This window comes from Megascapheus bottae, chromosome 16, assembly GCF_031878675.1.
Source record: "Megascapheus bottae isolate mThoBot1 chromosome 16, mThoBot2.hap1, whole genome shotgun sequence".
Taxonomy (NCBI): Eukaryota; Metazoa; Chordata; class Mammalia; order Rodentia; family Geomyidae; genus Megascapheus; species Megascapheus bottae.
In genome coordinates, this window is record NC_143524.1 from 42,846,584 (window position 1) to 42,872,271 (window position 25,688).

The following is a 25,688-nucleotide window of genomic DNA, read 5'->3' on the forward strand; positions in this document are numbered from 1 at the left end:
GCCTCCTAAGAGCTTTGAACTTTAAAAGTTACTGGAATTATGGTTCCGTTCTGCAGGATTATTTAGTATGTATCTGTATTGTTTTAGACAGGGTTGTAACATATACGTGTGTGTGTGTGTGTGTGTGTGTGTATGTGTGTAATCCTCTATAATTTCTTCATCCAGCTAGGCAATGGCTCATGCCTGTAGTCTTAGCTACTGAAGAGACTGAGATCTGAGGATCATAGTTGAACTCCAGCTGGAGCAGGAAAGACCATGATACTCATATCTAATTACCCACCAAGAAGTCTAAAGTGTGTCTCTGGGTCAATGGGTAGAGTGCTAACCTTGCGTGAAAGAGCTAAACAAGAGCACAGAGCCCTAAGTTTAAGCCCAGTACTAGTACATAAAAGAGATTTTTTTTTAAAAGAAATTTGCTTCCTTAGACACAGTTTATTTCTGCCTCACCCCAGTGAGAATGTAGTCATCAAGAAACAGACAGCAAATGCTTTGAAGGAATAGGGTGAAGGGATGAACACCTTTTACATGCTGCAGGGAATACTGGAATTCGTGTGGAAATGCCTGATGAAACTTAATTATAGCTTTTCAATGTTAAGATTTTATTTTTCTGTGCCTTATTTTCTTTCTTAGAAAAATAGAGATAATTATGACCTGTTCCCCAGGATTAGTATGTATTAATTTTTAATATGTGAAATTTACACAGAACAAAGATAACAGTTGTCATTGTTATTACAGTGGGCTTTTTTTCTTCTCGCTTTTCAGATTTAGTTTCCTGAGCAAACCGGTTGATGAAAATCATCAGCAGGATGGAGATGACGATTCTCTTGTATCCCACTTTTACACTAACCCGATTGCCAAACCAATTCCTCAAACTCCAGAGAGTGTTGGAAATAAACACAACAGCAACAATGTGGATGATACCATTGTTGCACTAAACATGCATGTTGCTTTGCGAAACGGGTTAGAAGGAAGTAGTGAAGAAACCTCCTTCCATGATGAGTCACTGCAAGATGACCGAGAGGAAATCGAAAATAATTCTTACCATATGCATCCAGCAGGTCAGAGCACATCTTTGGAACAGTTTAAAATTATGTCTTTAGCTGGGAACCAGTGGCTTGTGCTTCTCATCCTAGTTACTTGTGATTGAGATCTCAAGATCTGGGATCTGACAAATCTGTGAGATTCCTGTTTCTGGTTAACCAATAAAAAGCCAGAAGCTGAAGTGTGGCTTAAATAGTAGAGTTGAGGACAAAACCCAAATGAGAGTGTAAAGACTAGGATTTAAAGCCCTCAGTATTGGAGTGTATGCATGCATGCGCATGCAAATATATGCATGCGCGTGCGCGCGCGCACACACACACACACACAATGCTGTTTTTAATTATCTTGGAGTCACTAGCTCATTTTATAGCCAAAGGAACTATTCCTAACTTTATAAATTAAAATAGATTGCATATTACATTCTAAATTCAAATACAGATTATCTTCTCTATAGTTAAAGTATTTGGCAAGAATGCCAAATACATTGAAATAGTAACTCTTGCTGTAATTATTTTAATCACCTTAGTTCTGTGCATCCTCTCATATACACATAAGCTAGAAGTTTGGGGTATCTTGATCTTTTGAATTTTTTTTCTATATTTTTACAGCATTTCATTTTGGTTTAGGTAAAAGCCATTTGGTCATTGGGGTTGAACTTGACCTGGGCATTGTCCCTGAGCTTTTTTTGCTCAAGGCTAGTTGCTCTGACACTTTTGAGCCACAGCTCCACTTTCAGTTTTGTTATGGTTAGTTGGAGGTGCAAGTCTTACGGACTTTCCTGCTCCAGCTAGCTGGCTTTGAACCATAATTCTCAGATCTCAGCCTCTTTAGTTAAGATTATAGACACAAACCACCCGCATTCAGCTCCCTTTCTTTTCTTCTCTCCCTCCCTCCCTCCCTCCTCCCTTCCTTTTCTTTCTTTTGCCAGTCTTGGGGCTTGAATTCAAGGGCCTGGGCACTGACCTTGAGCTTTTTTTGCCCAAAGGTATTATTCTACCACTTGAGCCATAGCTACACTGCCAAATTTATCTGTTTATGTGGTACTGAAGAATCAAACCCAGGGGAATCAAACCATGGTAGGGACAAGCACTCTACCATGAAGCCACATTCCTAGCCCTCTTTTTTTTTTTTAAACTGAGGTAAAAATTAATAGGAATTGCATCAAATTTAATTGGTTCATTTTTGTTAATGTGGACACATATATTATCATGCCTGGTACCTCTAAGTCAAAAACCTCTTTCCATCTCATAGATCGCCCCCCACCCCTTCTTGGAGCTTGGACTATGGGCAGGGGCCCTGTCCCTGAGCTCTTCAGCTCAAGGGTACCGCCCTACCCCTGGAACTCTAGTGCCACTTCTGCTTTTCTGGTGGTTAATTGGAGATAAGAATCTCAAGGTCTTTAATGCCTGGGCTGTCTTTGAACCTCGATCCTGAGATCTCAGCCTCCTTAATTACAGGCATGAGCCACCGCATTCAGCTTGCACCCAGCTTGGCTCATTTCATTGATTTCTTTGTCAATCCTTAACTTAGTATAAATGTATTTATACTGCAAAGATTCTTTCTTGTTTGTTTTAGATGGGGTCTGTCCAAGCTAAGCTTCCCCAACGCTAGGAATACAGATGTGTTTAACCACACCCAAGCACATTAAACTACACTCAACTACATGTTATTTCTTTCTCTTCTCTTCACTACTACTGCTTAAGGGTCTCAAAGTCTAAGACAAGTGCTGTAACACTTGAGTATTTTTTTTCCTTCTTTTTTTTCCCCCCCTGCCAATACTGAGTCTTGAACTCAGCCTTCACTCTATACCTGAGCTTTTGTGGCTCAAAGCTGGTGGTTATTGATGATAAGAAACTTGCTTGCTCAGGCTGGCTTTGGATAGTGATCCTATGTTCCAAAACTCCTGAATGGCTAGGATTACAGGTCTGAGCTACTGGCCACCCAGCTTTATATATTCTTTAGATTCAGTAAATTTTAATGAAATTTCACTTGAGGACCATATATTGATAGTTTGTCACTTTCGTTACTATATAGTAATCCATTATATAAATATGGCATATGTTATCCTTCCTCTGTCTGTGAGCAGTTAGGTTGTTTTGCCTGCGCGCGCGCACGTGTGTGTGTGTGTGTGTGTGTGTGTGTGTGTGTCATGGGGTGCTGTCCCTGAGCTCTTTCCCTACCCTTGAACCAAGCCCCACTTCCTGTTTTCTAGAGGTTAATCAAAGATAAAGAGTCTCAGGTCCTTTTGTGCCCAGACTGGCTTTGAATTTTGATTCTCAGATCACGGCCTCCTGAGTAGCTAGGGTTACAGGCTTGAGCCACTGTGCCCAGCTTGTCATTATTGAAGTGTAACTTTTTTAAAATTTAGTTGTCCTTTGCTTTCTTAGAGATCTTCTCATGCCCTTAGAAATAATTAAAAATTGCAAATACTAACATTGGTGGTATTTTAACTACATAAAGTTATTATGTCTTTGTTTTTAAATACCCACACAATGCAAATATTTTTCACCTTATTTGCTGCTACCCAGTGGGACTCTTACAACCCCTAACACATTCCAATAAAGAAGCCAGTGTGTGTGTTTCTGTGTGTCTGTCTGTCTGTCTGTCTCTCTGTCTGTGTATGTGTGTATTTTATTTAATTAAATACTTGGCTCATGGGGAGCAAGTTAGCCTCGTGTCTAGCTACAAATGGGAAGAAGCACAATTAAACAAGCACTACTGTTTTTTAGAATTCTTTAAATTTTTTTTTTGCCAATCCTGGGCTTGAGCTCAGGGCCTGAGCACTGTCCTTGGACTTTCTCAAGGCTAGAGCTCTACCACTTGAGCCTCACCACCACTTCTGGATTTTTTCTATGTACGTGGCACTGAGGAATCGAACTCGGGTCTTCGTGCATGCTAGGCAAGCACTCTGCCACTAGGCTAAACTCCCAGCCTAATTTTTTTTTCTTCTTTGATGTTTAGTTTTGTCATTACATTGGTCCTTTTTGGTAACTTTCCACTTTTATATTTCTTTTCCTGTAGCATTAAATATCATTCAATTATCCTGGAAATCTACCATTTTGTTTTGTTGTATTGTGGTCTGTTTTAGTAATTCTAATAATTGCATGTCTTTGTTTCCTGTCCTTTTTTTTTTTTTTTTTTTTTTTGCCAGTCCTGGGGCTTGAACTCAGGGCCTGAGCACTCTTCTTAGGCTTTCTCCAGGCTAGAGCTCAAGTGCATGTTAGGCAAGCACTCTATCAATAGGACAAAACTCCCAACCCTGTTTCCGTTCTTGTATGAGACTTGCTTATTTTTTACCTTAATTTTAGCTCTGTATTTGGAAATGTTATTTTGAAAGTTGTAACAAAGTTTGTGGGAAAGAAGCTACAAAATAATACATATTTTGTGTGTAATTTTTTTATATTACTAAAATACAACTATATTCCAGGGCAGATTTTTTTTTTTTCCACCCTGGGGTCTAGGTATCCTGTGTATAAGATAAAAGAAAAAGTAGATAATGCAGTGCTTTATTACTATATGTTCAATGAAGTGCTTTTTATGTTAGTAGGTGTTTTATTTATTTTTGTGTCAATACTGGGGCTTAAACTCAGGACCTAGGCATTGTCCCTTAGCCTTTTACTCAAGGCTCTCTACCACTTGAACCACATCTCCTCCACCTCTGCCTTTTTAATGGCTACTTGTAGATAAGAGTCTCATGGACTTTGTTCCCCTGGCTGACTTCAAACTGTGATTGTCACATTTCAGTTGCTAAGTAGCTTGTGTTATAGGCATGAACCACTGGCATCGAGATAATGAGTGAGTTTAAAAAAGAAGATTTTGTGGTAAATTAAATGTTTGAAACACCAAATAAAGCAAAATTAAATAGACATATTTTCAGAGTCCTAATATACTGTTAGTATGTTCCTCACTCTTACTTGTTCATAAAGCCTTTTTGAAAAGTTTCTTGTAATTGTGCTCCATAAACGTGTTTGGAAAACATCCTTTATATTATTGTATATTTGTCTTTTATATGATGATATGCTAAATGTTTCTGGTAATATATAAAAATTGATAAGTAAATAAATGCTGAGAAGTGCTGCACCTATGAATAATTACAGTTATTATGCCTTTTTTTTCAGGCATTGTTCTTACTAAGATTGGTTACTATACTATTCCATCTATGGATGACCTTGCTAAAATTACCAATGAAAAGGGAGAGTGCATTGTCTCTGACTTTACTATTGGTCGTAAAGGTGAGTATAAATTTAGGAGTTAATATAAAAACTAGACATTTATACCTTTTGTGATTTTTTTTTTTTTAAGAGACTCTCTTAATAGCTGAATCTGTTTTTTCTTTCACTTAGGTTCCCCTGGGCCATGACTAGTAGAAATTTTCATTGAAAGTAATAAAACAAGAAAGACTACATTGTGTAACATTTAAGAGATGCTAGGCATAACTATTTGTGGCTGAGAATTATTTGGCACATTATAATTTTTTACAATTTATTGGAAATATCAAATACAATGTGAGAAAAGTAACTGACAAAGGATATTTAATACTTAGCTTTAATTTTGTATTGAATTATTACTTATAATTCAATATATATAAAACTATTCTTTGGAGGGAAATTTCACAGTGCTATACATTTAAAAAGGACCTAGATGTTTTTACATAGGACAGACTGAATATTAAAATTTGTTCCTGTAGCTGCATTATATATATTTGTGAAGAAATTTAATAAAGCTATTTTTTGAATATCACAGGGATATTGTAAAATTTCAGCTATTACATCAGTGAATTTATTATATCTTATGATTATATTTATTTCATTCCAATTCTTATCAATAATTCATAGGTGATTTAAAATGCTAACTGTGTAAAGCTGTTTGTTCTTCCTGACTATCATTATAAGTATGAAATAGGAATTTGCTTCTGAATATACTAGGAGTTATTAAGTATTTGCTCTGACTTACAGGCTATGGTTCAATCTATTTCGAAGGAGATGTGAATTTAACAAATCTAAATTTGGATGATATTGTGCATATCCGGAGGAAAGAAGTTATTGTCTACTTAGATGATACTGAAAAACCACCTGTGGGTGAAGGGCTGAATAGGTATGAATTATTTACACCTAAAAAATTGTCGATTACATCACAGGTTTTTTCCCACTGTAAACGTGTTTATATGTATACTTCTTCAACTTTTCTAAGTTACCGTATAGTTATTGTTATACTGACATTTCCAGAATTAACAGACTCAACTTCTGGTTTCAGAAATTCTTTCGTTTTTCCTTGCTTCTACTTTGGCCATACTTAATGTCTATCTCTTTTAGGGAGATGAAACAGCTGTAGTTAGAATGTTTGTGTTGGTGGGTTGGAAGGTATAATGTTATTAAAATGCCAGTATAATTACCCCACCCCCATGAACATCAAAGTTTTTAGATATTCACATCCCTTAGATAAAATAACATGACATTTTCATATAAATTATGCACGCATCCGTGTTTTACATCATCTTTTCTTTGTAGTACCTAATACCAGTATAAAATGTGATGTAAATAGTTTTTACATTATAGTTTTTAGAGAATATTAAGAAGAAAAATATTGGGCTGGGAGTTTGGCCTACTGGTACAGTGCTTGCCTAGCATGCACAAAGACCTGGGTTCAATTCCTTAGTGCCACATACATTGCGGGGGGAAAAGTCAGAAGTGGTGCTGAGGTTCAAGTGGTAGAGCTGTAGCCTTGAGAAAGTCCAAGGACAGTGCTCAGGCCCTGAGCTCAAGCCCAGTACTGGCAAAAAAAAAAAAAGAAAAAGAAAAAGAAAAATGTATAGTTGCCATTGGGTTTTTCCCTGTGAATATTTCTGGTCTATGCTTAATTGAATTCATGGATCCAGACCCCTAATACAGAGCAGCAACTGTGTGTCCAAAACAATTGAAATCAGGATTATAAAGGTTGTGCATGCTCACATTCATAGTAGTCATAAATTGAAAAGTAACCTAAATGTTCATTAGCCAGTGCATGAATAAAATAAAAATGTAGTATATGCATATATATCATAAAAAGGATACATACCCTTAAAAAGAATGGAAATTAGAGTCAGGAACATATCAAGTCTGAGGTCAGGCTAAGCAATATATTGAGAATAAATAAAGGGAATAAAAGGAAATTCTGATATGTTACAACAGGATAAACTTTGAGGACATGATACTAAGTATAAAAAGACACAAAGGGCAAGTTTTGTGTCCTGTTCATCTCTTTGTAAGTCACATTCAGAGAAAACAAATTTTAATGTTGGTTGAGAGAAGGTAAGAGGAGAAGGATATACTATTTTCTTTTTTCTGTCCTCACCCAAAGTCCTGGAGTTTAAACTCGGAGCCTGAGCACTGTCCTTGGGCTTTCTCAAGGCTAGAGCTCTACCACTTGAGCCACAACACAATTTCCTGCTTTTTCTATGTATGTGGTACCAAGGAATGGAACCTGGGTCTTCATGCATATTAGGCAAACACACTGTATCATTAGGCCAAATTCCTAGCCCTCTCTCTCTTTTTTATTTTTGTGTGATAGTAGGCTTGAACTTAGGCCTGGGTGCACTGTCCATAAGCTCTTTGGCTCAAGGATTAGAGATCTACCACTCCATTATAGCTCCATTTCTGACTTTCTGGTAGTTAATTGGAGATGAAAGTCTATGGACTTTCCTGCTGAGGCTGGCTTTGAACCACTGTTCTCAGATTTCAGTCTTCCAAGTAGCTGGAATTACGGAAGCCAGCCTCAAGTGCAAAGCTTTACTGTTTAAAGCAAGCAGTGTGTAGACTGAGTGAGTTATAAAGGGAAGGAGGTTTGTTTTGTCTTGAGGTTCTGAAAGATCTAAGTACAAAGACTGGGCAGCACATTTGATGATGACCTTCTTCCTGGCAAAGTCCCAAGGCAATACAAGAAATCATATGTCAAGGGACAGGGAACACAAGTATGTATCTGGTCTCTCTCTCTCTACCCTAATGACTTTATCTGATTCTAATCATTTTCCAAAGGCTATATATCTAAACACCACAAGTGGAACTAACTTTAGACAATACAAATATCTCACAATGGGGATTAAATTTAAGCACAGGAAATGGGAAGTATACTCAGACCATCTCCAAAACACAACAAATAGGCATAGTGAAATTCAAACTACCATAAATTATAGTTTAAAAAAATAGAAAGAATATACAACAATGAAGATAGATACCTAACACTGCTGAAATGTACAGTTAGAATTGGGTAGGATGAGCCGGCAAATCATGGTTCATGCCTATAACCCTAGCTACTCAGGAGGCTGACATCTGAGGTTCAGGGTTCAAAGCCAGCCTGGGTACAAAAGTCCTTGAGACTCCTCTCTCCAGTAGAGTGCTAGGCTTTAACTGAAGAGCTCAGGGATAGCACCCAGGCCCTGAATTCAAGCCCCACAATCTACCCCCCATACCCCTCCCCCACAAAAAATATGAATAGGATGATAAATTTCATGTTAGGTCTTTTGTCACTAAATAGCCAGGTGCTGGTGGCTCACATCTGTAATCCAAGCTACTCAGAAGACTTCACATCTGAGGATGACAGTTCTAAGCCAGCCTGGGCATTAAAGCTGATGAAACTCTTTTCTCCATGAGACTATTATCTCCATGTCAGAAAAAGCGAGAAGTAGCATTGTGGCTCAAGTGGTAGAACACTAACCTTGAACACAAAGAAGCTTAGGAACAGCACTCAGGCCCTACATTCAAAGCCCTGGGACTGCCCCGCCCCCCCCCCCCCCAAAAAAAAAGTCAATCACATAATTATAGCCTTGCCAGTCTCCTAGGTGCAAGACATACAAAATGATAGGAACTCCAATTCTGATATTGATAGAGATGATACATCATGGCTATTGCTATTTTCACAGTGCTATGTTTTTCTTATTACTTTATTCTACAGTTATTGCTAATAAACTGTAGTGGGGCTGGAGGTTTGGCTTAGTGGTAGAGTGCTTGCCTAGTATGCACAAAGACCCAAGTTTGATTCCTTGGTACCATATACATAGAAAAGCCAGTAGTGCTTTGGCTTAAGAGGTATTGCTCTAGCCTTGAGAAAGGCCCTGAGTTCAAGCTCCAGGACTGGCAAAAAAAAAAAAAGAAAAAGAAACTGTGGCTATTGTTCTTTGTAATGGTAAACTTGTCGTGCCTTTTGCATTCTAGACAAGTGCCATACTACTAATGCACACCCTCAGCCAATAGCTGTCTTCCTACTATTGTTGGAAGTACAGTATCACTTTTAGTCTTGCTTTAATGCTTTTTTTTTTTTTTTTTTTTTGCCAGTCCTGGGGCTTAACTCATGGCCTCAGCACTGTACTAGGGTTTTCTCAAGGCTAGAGCTCTGCCAGTTGATCCACAGTACCACTTCCGGCTTTTTCTGTGTATGTGGTACTCGGGAATCAAACCTGGGTCTTGGTGCATGCTAGACAAGCACTCTACCAGCAGGCCAAATTCATGGCCCAAAACTTGAGTCTTAACTTGAGACTGTAGCTTAAAAGTATTGCTAAAGTTAGATTATACGTAATTGTACTATGATAGTTTGAAATGATGCAATCTGACTCTAGAACTCTAGATACTGAGTTGATGTGGAAATGGCTTCTTATTTAAGCTCAACTGCTCACAGACTTAAGTTTATGAAACATATAGACTAATTGCATAACAATAACTTTTCCTTTTTATATAGATGATGGCTTTTATTAATAAATATGAACTATTTAAACCTTATTTTCTTACACTTTATAGAAAGGCTGAAGTTACATTGGATGGAGTTTGGCCAACAGATAAAACATCACGTTGTTTAATAAAGAGTCCAGATAGACTTGCTGACATCAATTATGAGGGCAGATTGGAAGCAGTTTCAAGGAAACAGGGAGCCCAATTCAAGGAGTACAGGCCCGAAACTGGTTCTTGGGTGTTTAAGGTATAGTGCTGATATGACTTTTATACTCTATTGTTAGAATCACAAAATGTTTATATCATGTAGAATTCTTTTGTCTCTTTGTAAATGAGATCTTGATAAACCATTTGCTTTTAAACACTTGGAAATGTGTTGAGAAGGTAGTTGAGTGGTAGAGTACTTACCTAGCATGCATAAAACCCCTGGATTTGAGATTCCTCAGTATAAACAGAAAAGGCCAGAAATGGTGCTATGGTTCAAGTGGTAAAGTGCTGTCCTTGAGCAAAATAAGCTCAGGGACATTTCCCGGACTTACTTCTAAGACCCAGGCCTGTCAAGAGAGCAATTATTTAAATAGATGGAGGTCCACTGTAGATAGCATTTGGGTGACATATATAACATTTTCTTGTATTTGTCATTACATTTAAAATGACATATGTATGTCCATGTCTTAGGGCTTTTCTCCAATAAACTGTCCAAAAAAGCTGGAAGTGGTGCTGTGGCTCAAGTAGTAGAGCACTCACCTTGAACAGAAAGCAACTCAGGGAAAGAGTTCAAGCCCTAGGACCAGCAAAAAACAAACAAAAAACTCACTGTTATAAAATTAACTTTGTTGAGTTCTTTTCTTCTTTAGGTCTCCCATTTTTCTAAATATGGCCTTCAGGATTCTGATGAAGAGGAAGAAGAACAGTCATCTAAAACAAGTTCAAAGAAGTTGAAGACTGCCCCTTTGCCTCCTGCAGGCCAGACTACCGCTTTCCAGATGGCTCTTAATGGCAAGCCTGCATCTCCACCTCAGGTAGAGAAAGGACATGAATTTGAATGGAATCCGTGATACAGAAGTTCAGAGCAAGCCATTCAGCTATCACAAAGCTGTTTTATAACCCCTGGAACTTGGAACAGTACAAATATATTGGCATTCATATTGAGACGAGTACAAGGGAGGGGAAGGCATGAGGGCATCTGATTTTTACTTGAGAAAATTAAAGAATCCTCTTGCTGATTGGATTATTCTTCTACAGATTACTATTCTCAGGCACTTCCCTTTGTCATTTGAACTTGTAATTCTGCTCAATGTTGAAGTTAAGGTGGCATTTTACTTGTGGGGGTTGATCCACGGTAAATCCTACTTTTATTTACTATCTGATGTGCAATTTAATCATGTTTTCTATCTACATGGTTTTACAAGGTAAATTAGCTTTTAGCAAGAGTTTTTACCACTACTTTCTCAAGTTGCTGGCTTATAATTTAGATAAAGTCTTGATGTAAAGTGACAATTTTAGAATGCAAATGAATTACTTAGTTTTGGAAGAATAGGGACTGCATTGTTTATTGCAATTATTTGTACTATGCTTTTTCAGTATTGTTATGCCAATAAAAACCTTCATCCTTATAGGGAAAGGTTTGTAATTTAAACATCAGGTAGTTTCTTTGAATGTCATTTCATAGTATAACTTATTATAATTTGGATGTTTATTCAATCAAGTTATGCAAACTTTTTTTCTTGATGTCATACTCAGTTCTTGATAAGAGACGTATTTTTAAAGCATCCTCTACCTCTTTACTGCTAAAAGCAGGGCCTTTGGAATTTCCCATGCTATAGTGCTTAATGGCTGCTGAAATGTGTGAATTTTTTTTTTAACGATTTATTAAATTTCTTGAGAGGCATTTTTGGAGGACTGTTATGTATGTTTGTATTTGCTCACACGGGGATGGCAGAGATGGAAAAATAGAACTGTTAGATTTATAATCTGTATAGTATTTAGAATAATCCTAGGGAAATGTCTGCTTTGCTCAAGGCTAGAGCTCTGCCACTTGGCCATAGCACCATTTCTGGCTTTTTCTATGTATGTGGTACTGAGGAATCAAACCCAGGGCTTTGTGCATGCTAGGCAAACACTCTACGACTAGGCCAAACTCCTGCCCCGAGTACAATTTTTAATTCATCCATGTTCATATATATATATTTCTAAGAGGAAGCCTGTTTTTTCCTTGTAATATGTTCCTGTGATCCTAGCTATTCAGACTGAGATCTGAGGATTACAGTCCAAAGCCAGCCTGAACAGGAAAGTCCATGAAACGCTGGAACTTGAACCTGTGGCTCAAGTGGTAGAATGTAGTAGAGAAAGAAAAGCTCAAAGACAGTGCCCAGGCCCTGAGTTCAAGGCCAAGGATTGGCATACACTCACATGGTCTGTGCTAGGTGGTAGCAGCTCATGCCTATAATACTAGCTACTCAGGAGGCTGAGATCTGAGGATAGAGGTTCAAAGCCAGACAAGGCAAAAAAGTCCTAGAGATTTATTTTCAGTTAACCACTAGAAAGCTGCAAGTGGAGCTGTAACTCAAGTGGTAGAATGCTACCCTTAAACAGAAAAAAATCCGGGTAAACACCCAGTCCTTCAATTCAAACCCCCAGGAGCAATGTGCACGCACGCGCATGTGCACACACACACACACACAGAAAAGTAATGTGTAAGTTCAAGATGCAACTGCCAAAAAATAAAAACTTTTATAATAAAGACCTTAATCTTTATTGGCCGTTAGTTTTGTTATTCAATACTTTGGGACTCTAGAGAATTCTTCATTTATATAGCCCAGTGGCATACCTGAAACAGAAGAGAAATGCTATTTGTTAGTTATTAATAATCAACACCCATAGAAGGCTGAGGAGCTCTTCTGTATATACTGGCTCCTTATTTGGAACCAAGGTTGCTATTACATTATTTCCTTGCTCCTGAGAGATACTAATTTCTGCTGTGGCTTTTTTCCCCGCATTTGTGCATAATAATATCAGACTCTCAAACAGAAAAATGTGGGATGAGGAGGAAAGGTTGTTTCTTTCTGCCAGTCCTGGACTTGAGCTCAGGGCCTGAGCACTGTCCTTGGACTTTCTCAAGGCTAGAGCTCTACCACTTGAGCCTCAGCACCACTTCTGGCTTTTTTCTATGTATGTAGTACTGAGGAATTGAACCCAGCACTCTACTACTAGGCCAAACTTCTGGCCTCACATTGTTTCTTTAGCTGTTTAGAGAAGTATGCAGTTTTTTTTAATGGTCACATTTTATTTCACTGCCATTTATTCAGTATTCTCAGTTTCATTTATCCAGTTGCCTTTCCAAAACCCTTGCATTTGCTCCTAAAAGAGTAAGTTTGTCTAAGTAACCAGAAAGGTAACGTGAAGCAACATGAAGGTAACTAAATTTTTATCTGATCTTCTTTCCTATACTAATTAGAGAAAATGTTCAATGATGGAACTTAGTCACAGATTACCATAATTACAGAAATGTTTTATATTAGCTTCAAACTCGTAGTCTTGGCTTTCAAATTCTACCTGGCAGTTAAGAGTACCTAGATGAGACTGATAGAGATTCCTTAGATCTGCCATGACTTTGATTCTGTAGATTTGACATAGGGCTCAGGCATTTTCTCAAATGATTTAAGATGTGAAGCCTCTCCCCCCCATATATATACACATATATTTGCAGTCAGTTTACATACAATTTTAATGTAATTAGTATTATTTGTGCTGGTATTCAGAAATAAATAGGATCATATCTTCATAATACTAAAATGTCTTATGTGGAGGGAAACTTTACCTTCTTCCAATTCATAATTTTTTCCCCCACAGATCATCCAGGGGCTTTGGTTTCAACTCTTCCTCAATCTCCTGAGCATTATTTTTTCTCACTTTTTTAGGCAGGATTTTCCTGTATAGCCCAGATTGACTTTAAACTGTTGATCCTCCTGCTTCAGCCTCCAAAGTGCAGAGATTACAGCATGGCCCATGTTGCCCAGCTGAAGCCCTCTCTCCCCATCTCTTTTCTTTCTTTTACTTCCAAAAACTTGTTTTAATTTCCTAAGTATACTAAGATTTCTCTGAAAATAAGTAGAAAATTTTTAGCAGAATTTATTGTAGTCAGACATATTTCAATCAGATTCTGGGGCTTCTAGGAACTGGCCAAGTCATCCTGCAATTATCTTCCACCTTGTTTCTTTCAGGGGTGGGGAAATTTTTCTGCTGATGGCCATTTGGATATCTGTAATCATCAACAGGCCATATAAAATTATCAATACAAGCAGATGGCAATGAGCAGCAAACAAGTAGCATACATGTCATGTACCATGTGATTTTTATGGGTCTTACGTCGCCCATGGGTAGGACATTCCCTACCCTTCTTTAACAAGGTCATATCTTGTAGCCATGAACTCTGCTTGAAGGGTGGACAAATAAAACCTTGAGCTTTTTTTTTTTTTTTTTTTTTTTGCCTGTACCCCACCCTAAGTCCTACTCCAGCACCCAAAAGAGAAGTGAATTATTTGGTTAAAATGCAAATATTAGGAACCTTATTATAATTAAAGAGATGAGCATCTTCACGTAAAGATTAATCCCAAAATATTAATCTATACCCACCTTCTTATCCCCAACCCCTATACTGGAGGTGGAATCCAGGGCCTTGCACATACCAGGAAAGTGCTTTTATGCTTCATAAGCTCTCATCTTTGCCTTTAGACCACAGTCAATTTTTCTTTTTTTTCCTTTTTTCTTTTCTTTTGCCTGTCTTGGGGACTGAACTTAGGGCGTTAGCACTGTCCTTTGACTTTCTCAAGGCTAGAGCTTTACCAATTGAGCCACAGCATCACTTCTGGCTTTTTCTGGGTATGTGACACTGAGGAATCGAACCCCAGTCTTCATGCATGCTAGGCAAGCACTCTACCACTAAGCAGGACTCTGTTCCCCGTAGTCAAGTTTTAATGAGAGTACTTCTTGGGGGGCTTGGATATTTAGCTCAGTGGAAGAGCCCCTGCCTGGCAAGTGCAAGGCCCTGAGATTGGTCCTCAGCTCTGAGAAGGGTGGGAAGAAAAAAAAAATACTTCTTGGCCTATATCTTTAATGAGTATTCAACCCTTTCATTTTTCTGCAATTGGTCCTGGAATCACTTATTTCTCCATCCTTTCAGTAAAGATATTTGTTAAAGAAATTCAGGGTAGTAATAACTAGTGTACTTTTTTTCTCTGAAGTGTCATGTGACAGTGACTCACACCTGAAATCCTAGCTACTTAGGAGGCTGAAATGTTTGAAGCCAGCCTAGGCAATGAAGTCCTTCAGACTCTTTATTTCCAATTTATCACAAAATAAATGGAAGTGGTGCTGTGGCTCAATTAGTAGAGTGCTAGCCTTGAGGAAAAAGAGCTCAGAGACAGTACCTAGGGCCAGAGTTGAAACCCTAGGACAGGCCAAAAAAAGAAAGAAAAAAAAATCATGAAAAAGTTAAAACTACCTGTATTAACCATGTATTGGTAGCTCATCTCTGTAATCATAGCTACTCAGAAGGCTGAAACTTACGGATCAAAACCAGCTCGGGTAGAAAAGTCTGTGGACACTATCTCCATAATCATCAAAAAGCTGAAGTGGGGCTGTGTGGCTCAAGTGATAGGAAGCCTCAGGATTATCACACACACCTCTTACATATACACAAAACCTACTTGTATCCATTGGATATACAGTATCATGTTTAAGGTGTAACAAAATTTGTCACTCTGAAAAACCCAGAAGTTGTGAAAGGATACTGATCTATAAATTGTACCATAATAGTTCATAAAAATAAGTTGGTTGGCCAGGAGCATGGCCTACTGGTAGAGTGCTTGCCTAGCATGCACAAAGCCCTAGGTTCAATTCCTCTGTACCACATACACAGAAAAGGCCAGAATTGGTTCTGTGGCTCAAGTGGTACGATGCTAGCCTTGAGAAAGCCCAAGAACAATGCCCAGGCCCTAAGTTCAAGCCCCAGAACTGGCCAAAAAAAAAAGTTTGTTATTGGAAAAAGAAAATTGGGCCAGGAATTTGGCCTAGTGGTGGAGTGCTTGCCCTAATATGCAAGGTTTGAGTCCTCGGTACCACATATATAGGGAAAAAAATTGAAAGTGGTACTGAGGCTCAAGTGGTAGAGCTCTAGCCTTGAGAAAGTCCAAGGACAGTGCTTAGGCCCTGAGCTCAAGCCCAGGACTGGGGGGCGGGGGGATGTTGGATCATAGATTTTGGCTTGAAAATGTCTAATAAATTGTCTCAGTCGTTTATTAACATGTTACTAGATCATATATGTTAAGACAATTGGTACTGAACCGATAATTATACAGTGTACTTCAGCCATATGAACATTTGCTTTTTATAAAACTCTTAACTTGAACTCAGGGGCTGGGCACTGTCCCTGACCTTTTTTCAAGGCTAACACTCTTCCACCTGAGCCACAGCACCACTTACGGCCTTTTCTGTTTATGTTGTACTGAGGGCTTCATGCATACTAGGCACCACTCTACCATTTAGCCACATTCCCAACCCTCCTGGTTATATCTTTAAAAACTGCTTAATAGCCAGGTGCTGGTGGCTCACACCTGTAATCCTAGCTACTAGGAAGCTGAGATCTGAGGATTGCAGTTCAAAACCAGTCTGGCTGTAAGTCAGTGAGACTCATATTAAATAGCAGAAAGCCAGAAGTGGTGCTGTGGCTTAAAGCAATAGAGGGCCAGCCTTGAACAAAAGAGCTGCAAGACAGTGCCCAGCCCCAAGTTCAAGCCCCACAACCACCACCACCAACAACAAAAAATGCTTAATAACTGTAATTTATAATTCTTGACTCTTAAGCATATTATCCCCAGATTAAAATGGTTACTAGGTGTTTGTTTTTGGGAAATTAGAGTAATTTCTTATAGTAATGCACAGGTTGAGCCTAATAAAAAGTTAAATTTGCAGATTTAAAACTTAAAATATGTATGTGAGTATACACACACATTTTGGGGGGGGGGTAAATTGTGCAACTTGAACTCAGGGCATGGACACTGTTCCTGACTTCTTCAGTACAAGGCTAGCACTCTACCACTTTGAGCCACAGCACCACTTCTGGTTTTCTGGTGGTTAATTGGAGATAAAAGCCTCACAGTCTTTAGTGTCCAGGTTGGCTTTGAACTGAGATCCTCAGATCTCAACCTCTTGAGTAGCTAGGATTACAGTCATAAGCCCCCAGGCACCCTATTCTTTTGTTTTCTTTGACAACAAAACACACAATCTGGCAGCTAATAGCTCACACCTGTAATCCTAGCTACTCAGAAGGCTGAGATCTGAGGATCACAATTCAAAGCCAGCAGGGCAGGAAAGCCATTGAAACTCTTCTCCATTAAACCACCAGAAAACCAAAAGTAGAACTCTGTTTCAAAGTGATAAAGAACTAGCTTTGAAAATGCTCAGGAATAGCATCCAGGCCCTGAGTTCAACCCCATAACTGACTCTCCCTAATACCCACCCCCCAAAAAATGTTTCCTAAGATTTTGATGGTGATATGTCTTGTCTTCTCAATGGTTTCTGGCTATAAAGTCAAGCCTGTATAAATCAAAACTAACTGCTAGCTAAAACAGGTAAGGAATAATCATAGCTTCTGAAAAATAGTATTGGTATTAGTTTAAAGCTCAAACCATAATATTAGGGAAGGAAAACTCCAAAAATCCTTAATTATATATCTGAACACTAACAGATTTAGGGAGAAAGGGTACTTACTGCGGACTTATCTGATACATCTACAGGACTAAAAGTTTTAATGTTTCTCTATCATCTTCTGAATATAACCCATCTTAGAAACTATATGATATAATTTAATACTTTCCCTAATCTTTCTGTTGTCTACAGGCCCAAAGCCCGGAAGTGGAACAGTTAGGGAGGGTTGTAGAGTTGGACAGTGACATGATAGATATCACGCAGGAGCCAGTTTTGGATTCTGTGCTAGAAGAGAACATGCCTGAGGATCAAGAACCTGTGTCTGCATCAACACATATTGCATCTTCACTTGGAATTAATCCACATGTCTTACAGGTAAAATTCTAATTCACCCTTCTTATGACAGAAAGCCAAACTAACATTTTGTCTTTTAGCATGCCTCTTCCTGATAAGTTGCTTAAAGCCATTGAGTGCTCCATCCAAATACATATGGCTAGTGTTAGGGTCTCATTTTCCCATTCATAGATGGAAGGCTATATTGAAAATCAGAGAGGGCTGATGGTTTCACCACATTAGAATCAGAAGACATGCGTTATACTCCACAGTTTACAATTTTACTCTGTAACATTAGACAAGTCATATAACAATATTTCTCTATAAAATAATAATTTCCCTATTTCACAGGTTGATTTTTTTTTTTTTTTTTGGTCAGTCATGGGGCTTGAACTTAGGGCCTGAGCACTGTCCATGAGCTTCTTTTGCCCAAGGCTAGCACTACCATTTGAGCCAGTATGTAGTGCTAAGGAATCAGACCCAGGGCTTCATGCACGCTAGGCAAGCATACTACCACTAAGCCACATTGTCAGCCCTAAACACATTCGTTCTCTGAATACCTTTTTAGATTATGAAAGCATCATTGCTTGCTGATGAAGAAGATGTAGATTCCTTGGATCAACGCTTTGGTCATCTTCCTTCCAAAGGAGATACTGCTCAAGAAATCTGTTCTCCGAGACTCCCCATTTCAGCATCTCACTCATCAAAATCTCGTTCAATAGGTATGTAGAAAATATTCTGCATAAAAAAGTTCTAGAGTTGTCAGGTGCTGCTTTTTAAGATGTGGCTAGTTTTTGTTATTTTATTTTTGTTTGTTTGGTTTCGTTTGGGTTTTTTGCCTGTCCTGAGGGTTTAAACTCTGGGCCTCTTTGTGCTCAAACCTAGTCCTCTACCACTTGAGCCACAGCACCACTTCTGGCTTTTTGTTTGTTTGTTTGTTTTTTCCCAGTCCTGGGCCTTGAACTCGGGGCCTGAACACTGTATTGGGTTTTCTCCAGGGTAGCGCTCTACCACTTGAACCACAGCACCATTCTGGCTTTTTCTTTTCTATGTATGTGGTACTGAGGAATTGAACCCAGATCTTCATGAATGCTTGGCAAGCACTCTGCCCCTAGGCCAAACGCCTGGCCCCACTTCCGGCTTTTTCTAATTAATTTATTGGAGATATGATTATCATAGACTTTCCTTCCCAGGTTGCCTTCCAACCACAATCCTTAGATCTCAGCTTCCTAAGTAGCTAGGATTAGGATTACAGGCATGAGCCACCAGTGCCCAGCAGAAGTGTCTAGTTTTTAAGAGTCACAAATTTATTGGTACAGATGTGTGTATTACATGGAGATAAACAGTTATGATTTGATCTGGGTCTTTGTGCATGTGTGCGTTTGGACTGCACTACCATTTAGGTACTCAGAATTCACTTTTTCCTATGTACTTCACTCCTTTCATGTAGTCCTAATATTACCTTATTGCATTCTAAAAGCAGTGATATGTAAACAAACTCATCAGATTTCTACCTTTTTAAAACTTGTCAAATCTGGGGATTATATCTTCATTTTATCTCTTAAGTACCTGGCAATTCTGTTGTTGGGTTTCTAATTTTTTTTTTTTTTTGCCAGTCTTGGGACTTGAACTCAGGGCCTAGGCAGTGTCCCTGTGCTTCTTTTGCTGAAGGCGAGCATTCTACCATTTGAGCCACAGGGCCACTGAGAAATTCAGCCCAGGGCTTCATGGATGCTCGGCAAGCACTCTACCAGTAAGCCACATTCCCAGCCCTTTTGTTTTTTGGGTTTTTTGTTTTTTGTTTTTTGTACCAGTTCTGGAGCTTAGACTTGGGGACCTCGTGCTCTCAGTAGGCTTTTTCACCCAAGGTTGGTGCTCTATCACTTGAGCCACACCTCTGCTTCCTTTAAAACTTTTTTTTTTCTGGTGTCATTAGCTGTTGACATGGATGTCAATGAAAAACTTCAGAAGATAAGGCAAAGAACTACCAGTGAGGCATTTATGTTGCCTTAAAAATTCAATGGTATGTCAGATGCTGTGGCTCATCCCTGTTTTCCTAGCTACTCAGAAGGCTGAGACTTGAGGATGGCGGTTCAAAGACAGGCCAGGCACTGAAGTGTGTGAGACTCTTATCTCCAATTAAACACTAGAAAACTGGAAGTGGCACTTTGGCTCAAAGGGTAGGGTGGTAGCCTTGAGCTGAAGAGCTCAGGGACAACACCCCGGCCCAGAGGTAGGGCAGTAGCCTTAGCCATAGATCTCAAGGACAGTGCCCAGGCCCAAAGTTCAAGCCCCACGACCGACCAAAAAAAAAAAAAAAAATCAATCAATATTGGGCTGAGGAGCGTTGCCTAGTGGTAAAGTGTACAAAGCCCTTTGTTGGATTCCTTGGTACCAAAGGGCTGGAAGTGGTACTGTGGTTCAAGTCGTAAAGCACTAGACTTGAAAAAGCTCAAGGACAATGCTGAGGCCCTGAGTTCAGACCCCAGGACTGATCACTGTTGCTAGGCACTGGTAGCTCATGCTTGCAATTTTAGCTACCACCCAATTAGCTTGAGATCTTGAGATCTGAAGATCAAGATTCAAAATCAGCCTGAACAGAAAGGTCCGTGAGGTTCTTGTCTCTAACTAGCAAGAAGTAAGAAATGGAGCCTTGTCTCTACCTGCAAATGAAAAGCTCAGGGACAGTACCCAGGCCCCAATACTAACATTCAAAAAAGTTAAATAGTTAATTTTTCGGTTTTTTGTGATTTTTCTTTTCTTTTGGTATTAGTATTAGAGCTTCAACTCAAGGACTTGCATTCTTGCTTATCTTTTTACTCAAAACTGATGCTCTGTTACCTGAGCCATATCTCTACTACTGGCTTTTTGCTAGTTAACTGGAAGCAAGTCTTAGAATTTTGGATGCCCTGTCTTCCTTTCAACTGGGATCCTCAGACCTCAGTCTCCTGAGTAGGTAGGCATACAGGCATGAGCTTCCAGGACTTAGCCCATGCTCCTTTGTTTCTTTTCTTTTTCTTTCTTTCTTCTTTCTTTCTTTCTTTCTCTTTTTTGAGGGGGGGTTAGGGCAATGTATAGAGGGATTACATTTACATTCATCAGATAGTGGGTACATTACTTCTTGAACATTGATAACCGTTCCCATGTTTTTCTCCCACTTCCTCTCCCGCCCTCTCCCTCCCAATCATGTTGTTTTTTATCCCCTTCCCTTTCCTGTTTCAAGTAAACAAATGTATATATTCCCTTGTTTCTTAAAGCACTTGTTTATATTTTTCCTTTAAAAAATTTTAAAAAACACATGGCAGTGAAAGGTGGCTCACGCCTGTTAATCCTAGCTACTCAGAAAGCTGAGATCTGAGGATTGTGGTTCAAAGCCAGCCCTGGCACTAAAGACCAAGAGACTAACCACTAGAAAACCAGAAGTGGTGCTGTGGCTCCAGGGGTGGGGCGGTAGCCTTGAGCTGAAGAGCTCAGGGACAGCATCCAGGCCCGGAGCCTGGGGAGTGGAGGGTAGAGAGGACATGCTAAATAAATTTTTACATATAATGGTCACTACATGAAAACGTCACAGTTTAACAACTGTGTGTTCATGAGTATGTATATATGTGTATTAGTGTTTAAAGTTAAAGTTAGTACAGTACTCCCAGACTGTATCACTTTCATATATATCTTCAGCATAGCTAGTTCTCTCTGTGTGTGTGTGTGTGTGTGTGCGCGCGCACGCGTGCACTGATACTAGGGCTTGAACTTGGGGCACACTACCACTTGAGCCACAAGCTCTGCTTGGAGATCTCAGACTTTGCTGCCTGGGCTGGCTTCAAACCACAATTCTAAGATCTCAGACTCTAGAGTAGCTAGAATTATAGATGTAAGCCAGAATGGCTTTTGCTGCTTATTTTGAAAATGGAATCTAGTAAGATTTTCTGTCTAGGCTGGTCTTGAATCGATATCCTTTAGATCTGAGCCTCCTGAGTAGCTACCACCACCCTATCATTCAGTAAAACATGTGCAGTCATAAGATGCCTTTATGTGTTTTTGTTCCTAAAGTCTAACATTGGGCATTAAGGTAGGAACTTGAATTTTGATTTCTACAAGTTTGTTTGTTTTTTAAATAAACTAAGAATTCCAGTTAGGACACAAGAACCTTGATGCAATACTTATCTGGGCTTCCTCCTTATCCTGTCACTTAGTAATTTTGTGGATTTGTACAAATCATTTAGTGAGTTCAATTTAATCACTTTTAAAATGGAGTGTGATAATGCTTTCAGTTTAAAGTTACTGAAATATAAAATGAAATGTACAGAAATGGCTTATACAGTTTACTTTAAATAAGTGCTAAATAATTTTTCAAAAGTTAGAGCACCAATGGTAGTCATTTTATTGTTGAAACTATCATCATCATTAGAATTCTTGGCTTGGTTTCCTGTTTGAAAGAATAATTTCTGCAAAAAAAAAATATCTTTACTTGCTGCTAGTCATCCTTGGCATTAGATAAGGATGAAGGATAAAATATTGAGTGATATCATCCTTGCTGAATTTTGTTGTTGATGCTCAAGAAACAGTAGATTATGTTAAGAGCCTTTTTTCCTCCTCATTTCAGTTGGTGGGTTGCTACAATCAAAATTTGCAAGTGGCGTGTTTCTTTCACCAAGTGCCTCTGTGCAAGAATGTCGAATTCCCAGAGCATCATCTTTGATGAATATCTCATCCCCATCTCCTTGGTCTGTCCCTCCACCCCTGACCACAGTGTTTACAGTGCCCAGTCCAAGTCCTGACGTTCAGCTCAAGACAGTGGGAACACGCAGGCAACTAGGCCTAGTCCCTCTTGAAAAGTCTGTCACATATGGCAAGGGGAAACTCTTGATGGACATGGCCCTTTTCATGGGACGCTCATTTCGAGTTGGTTGGGGCCCTAACTGGACTCTTGCTAATAGCGGAGAACAACTGAATAGCTCTCATGAACTGGAAAGTCATCAGGTTACCGATTCTATGGAATATGGATTCCTGCCCAATCCTGTAGCTGTTAAATCGTGAGTTACACCTCTTGATACTTTTTCAGAAAGCACTGTGGTAATTGAGCTTGAAAAAATGTATTCATAATCTGGAAACCCAAGGCTACTCTTTTGTGGTCTCTCTAGATTATTCTTAGTACAGTTTTAAAAGATACTTCTATAGTCATGAACTACAATGATTGGGTCTTTTTCAATTGTTAAACTATGAAAAGTTATGATATTGTCAAACATCAGTTGAAAAAGTAACAGATTCAAAGCAAATGCTGCAGCATTCCTTGGGTTTTCAGCCTTTTGATTGCATTAGCTTATTTCTTAGTTTGTTGCTTCGGTATTGTGATTTCTTCATGTATAAATGATATTCTTTACTTACAGCATTTTTATCTTAGACCTTATATGGTAGATACAGTGAACTATGAATAATGCAGAAAAATTTGTTGTATGAATAGTAATATGTTCATGTTTAATTTCAAATTTAGCTGGCTTGGTGGTACATACCTAAATCCCAGTATTCATGAAACAGATACCATAATATCCAACGATACATTAAAGCTAGTTCTATATCTTATACTAATTCTCATACTTGTTGTGACTTGGCCTGAAGGAGCCTACGTGCTTTAAATGCATGGATTGATAATTTTGCTTATTCAGTGCATGGCAGGTAAATTCAATACAGTTTACTCAGAGGAACAAAATTCTTCAATAAAATAGTGAAATGTTTTGCATTCTGTTTATAATCATAAAAAAGAAACAGGGGCCAGGAGTTTTGGCCTAGTGGTAGAGTGCTTGCCTAGCATGCACGGGACCTGGGTTCAGTCCCTTGGTACATAGAAAAAGCTGGAAGTGATGCAGTGGCTCAAGTTGGTAGAGTACTAGCCTTGAGAAAGTACAAGTTTAGTGCTCAAGCCCTGAGTTCAAGCCCCAGGACTGGCAAAAAAATAAAAGGAAGAAACAGAAGCTGGGTGTGCCATTCTCTCACCAGGCTGAGATCAAAGGATTGAAATTCAACCTTAGCTTGGCCTGAGTAGAAAAGTCTGCAAAATTCCATCTCCATCTAACTGGCGTTTTGCAGGGCTAAAGACATGGCTCAAATATTACAGGGCCACCCCTGTATAAGCAAACTGAATGAGAACATAAGGCCTGAATTCAAGTAATGGTACCAGCGAACACAAAAAAAGTAAACAAGGTTAGGTTATAAGGAAAAATTTTTAAGGGGGTAGGAATTCAGTACTTCAGTTTGAACTCAAGGCCTTATGTTTGCTAGGAAGGCACTCTACCACCCCACTCCCAACTCTTTTTTGCTTTGGGGTTAGAGTATCAAGTTTATAGCTAGGATGACAAGCATATACCATCATATGATTGAGATGGGATCTCCCTATATTTTTTCCATGGCTAGCCTTTGAACCTCAACATTCTGATCTCTATTTCCTTGTGTGAGCTACCTTCCTTTTTTTCTATCTTGTTCTTTGTTGTTCCTTATAGCCTAACGGAATCCCCATTCAAAGTTCATTTGGAAAAACTCAGTTTGAGACAAAGGCGACTAGATGAAGACTTGCAATTATATCAGACACCTCTGGAGCTCAAATTAAAACGTAGCACTGTCCATGTAGATGAACTGTGTCCTCTCATTGTCCCCAATGTGGGAGTTGATGTCATTCATGATTATGCTGCCTGGGTTAAGGAAGCATCCAGAGATGTATTGGAAGCACCAAGTGAGTATATACTATACTTCTAACATTCGATGCCTCAGGAGTACGATCATTAGCAGGTGTTTCTAGGACAAATTTCCTTATGTCAGTCTTGTAAGTGGGTGCCTGAGCTTATAAATTTCTGTAGTTGAGTTGGGAAAATAAGAAATAGTTACTGTTTCTTCTAAATTTTGGGGGGATTTAGATGCCATTATTTAGATAAGAAATGCAATAATAGCGTGTTCATGAGAATAAATAAAAGAACATTCTTTTTTTTTTTTTTTTTTTTTTTTTTTTTTTGGTGGGTCATGGGCCTTGAACTTGGCCTGGGTGCTATCCCTGAGCTCTTCAGCTCAAGACTACTGCCCTAGCCCTGGAGCTGTACTGTGTTGAATTATTAGATTTGCTAGCGTTTTAATCTAATTGCTTATTCTAAATAGATTTAGTGTTTCTTGAGAGCTCTTAATTACTGTGAATAACATTCATCATGTTCTATATGTAGATTCCTGTATCTTCTGTAGTACTAGCTTAGTGTTCATAAATTACTTTAGGTTATATTTGTTTTGGAAGGTTTTTACTTGACTTGGTGTGTTTCTCTTGAAGCTTTTGATATTTTTTATATACTCTTGATGTTTTATGCTATAAAGTGGAGTTCCTTTTTTCCTTGTATGTATTTTTGAGGTTCTAAATGACTACTATATTTGGATGTCTATATCTTTCTCTACATTTGGAAAATTCTTATGGCTCAAGTGGTAGAGTACTAGCCTTGAGCAAACAAGCTCAGGGACAGTACCTGGGCCCTGAATTAAAGCCCCAGGACTGACACACGCATGCAGCAAGTGCCTCTGTTCTCTTTTCCCACCCCCACCCTTAGGATTTGATATTAAGAACCACCAATCCCTTGCCCAAGTACCAGTGGCTTACACTTGTAATCATAGTTACTCAGGAGACTGAGATCTGAGGATTGCATTTTAAGCCAGCCTGGGCAGGAAAGTCCATGAAACTAACCACCAAAAAGCTAGAAGTGAAGCTTTGTCTGAAGTGGTAGAATGCTAGGCTTAGAAGCTTAGGGACAGTGCCCAGGCCCAGAATTCAAGCCCCAGGACCAGCCAGAAGAAGACAATGTATGTCTTGACCAGTCTTAAGATGATACCCTGATGGGAAGTAGGAAATATGGAGCAAGCAGGCAGTGTTTGCTTATTTGCTTGCTTGCT

General features: G+C 38.9%; 1 protein-coding gene and 1 long non-coding RNA gene across 4 annotated transcripts in view; one reads left to right on the plus strand and one right to left on the minus strand.

The window, feature by feature from the left end:
• Window positions 1-25,688, plus strand: part of Nup98 (nucleoporin 98 and 96 precursor) — a 96,482-nt gene that overhangs the window by 49,530 nt on the left and 21,264 nt on the right. For all 3 annotated transcript variants that reach the window (XM_090348306.1, XM_090348308.1, XM_090348307.1), the window contains exons 16-24: window positions 763-1,058; window positions 5,160-5,273; window positions 5,997-6,135; window positions 9,807-9,984; window positions 10,595-10,759; window positions 17,637-17,819; window positions 18,346-18,499; window positions 22,378-22,807; window positions 24,269-24,498. In XM_090348306.1, coding sequence (XP_090204432.1) covers window positions 763-1,058; window positions 5,160-5,273; window positions 5,997-6,135; window positions 9,807-9,984; window positions 10,595-10,759; window positions 17,637-17,819; window positions 18,346-18,499; window positions 22,378-22,807; window positions 24,269-24,498 — 1,889 coding nt within the window. The remainder of the gene's footprint in view (window positions 1-762; window positions 1,059-5,159; window positions 5,274-5,996; window positions 6,136-9,806; window positions 9,985-10,594; window positions 10,760-17,636; window positions 17,820-18,345; window positions 18,500-22,377; window positions 22,808-24,268; window positions 24,499-25,688) is intronic.
• The window catches only part of LOC150053439 (uncharacterized), a 48,582-nt gene continuing 35,390 nt past the window's right edge, over window positions 12,497-25,688 (minus strand). The window contains exons 3-4 of the long non-coding RNA XR_016538086.1: window positions 18,338-18,515; window positions 12,497-12,567 (exon numbers count right to left, since the gene is read on the minus strand). This is a non-coding gene — a long non-coding RNA (uncharacterized LOC150053439). The remainder of the gene's footprint in view (window positions 12,568-18,337; window positions 18,516-25,688) is intronic.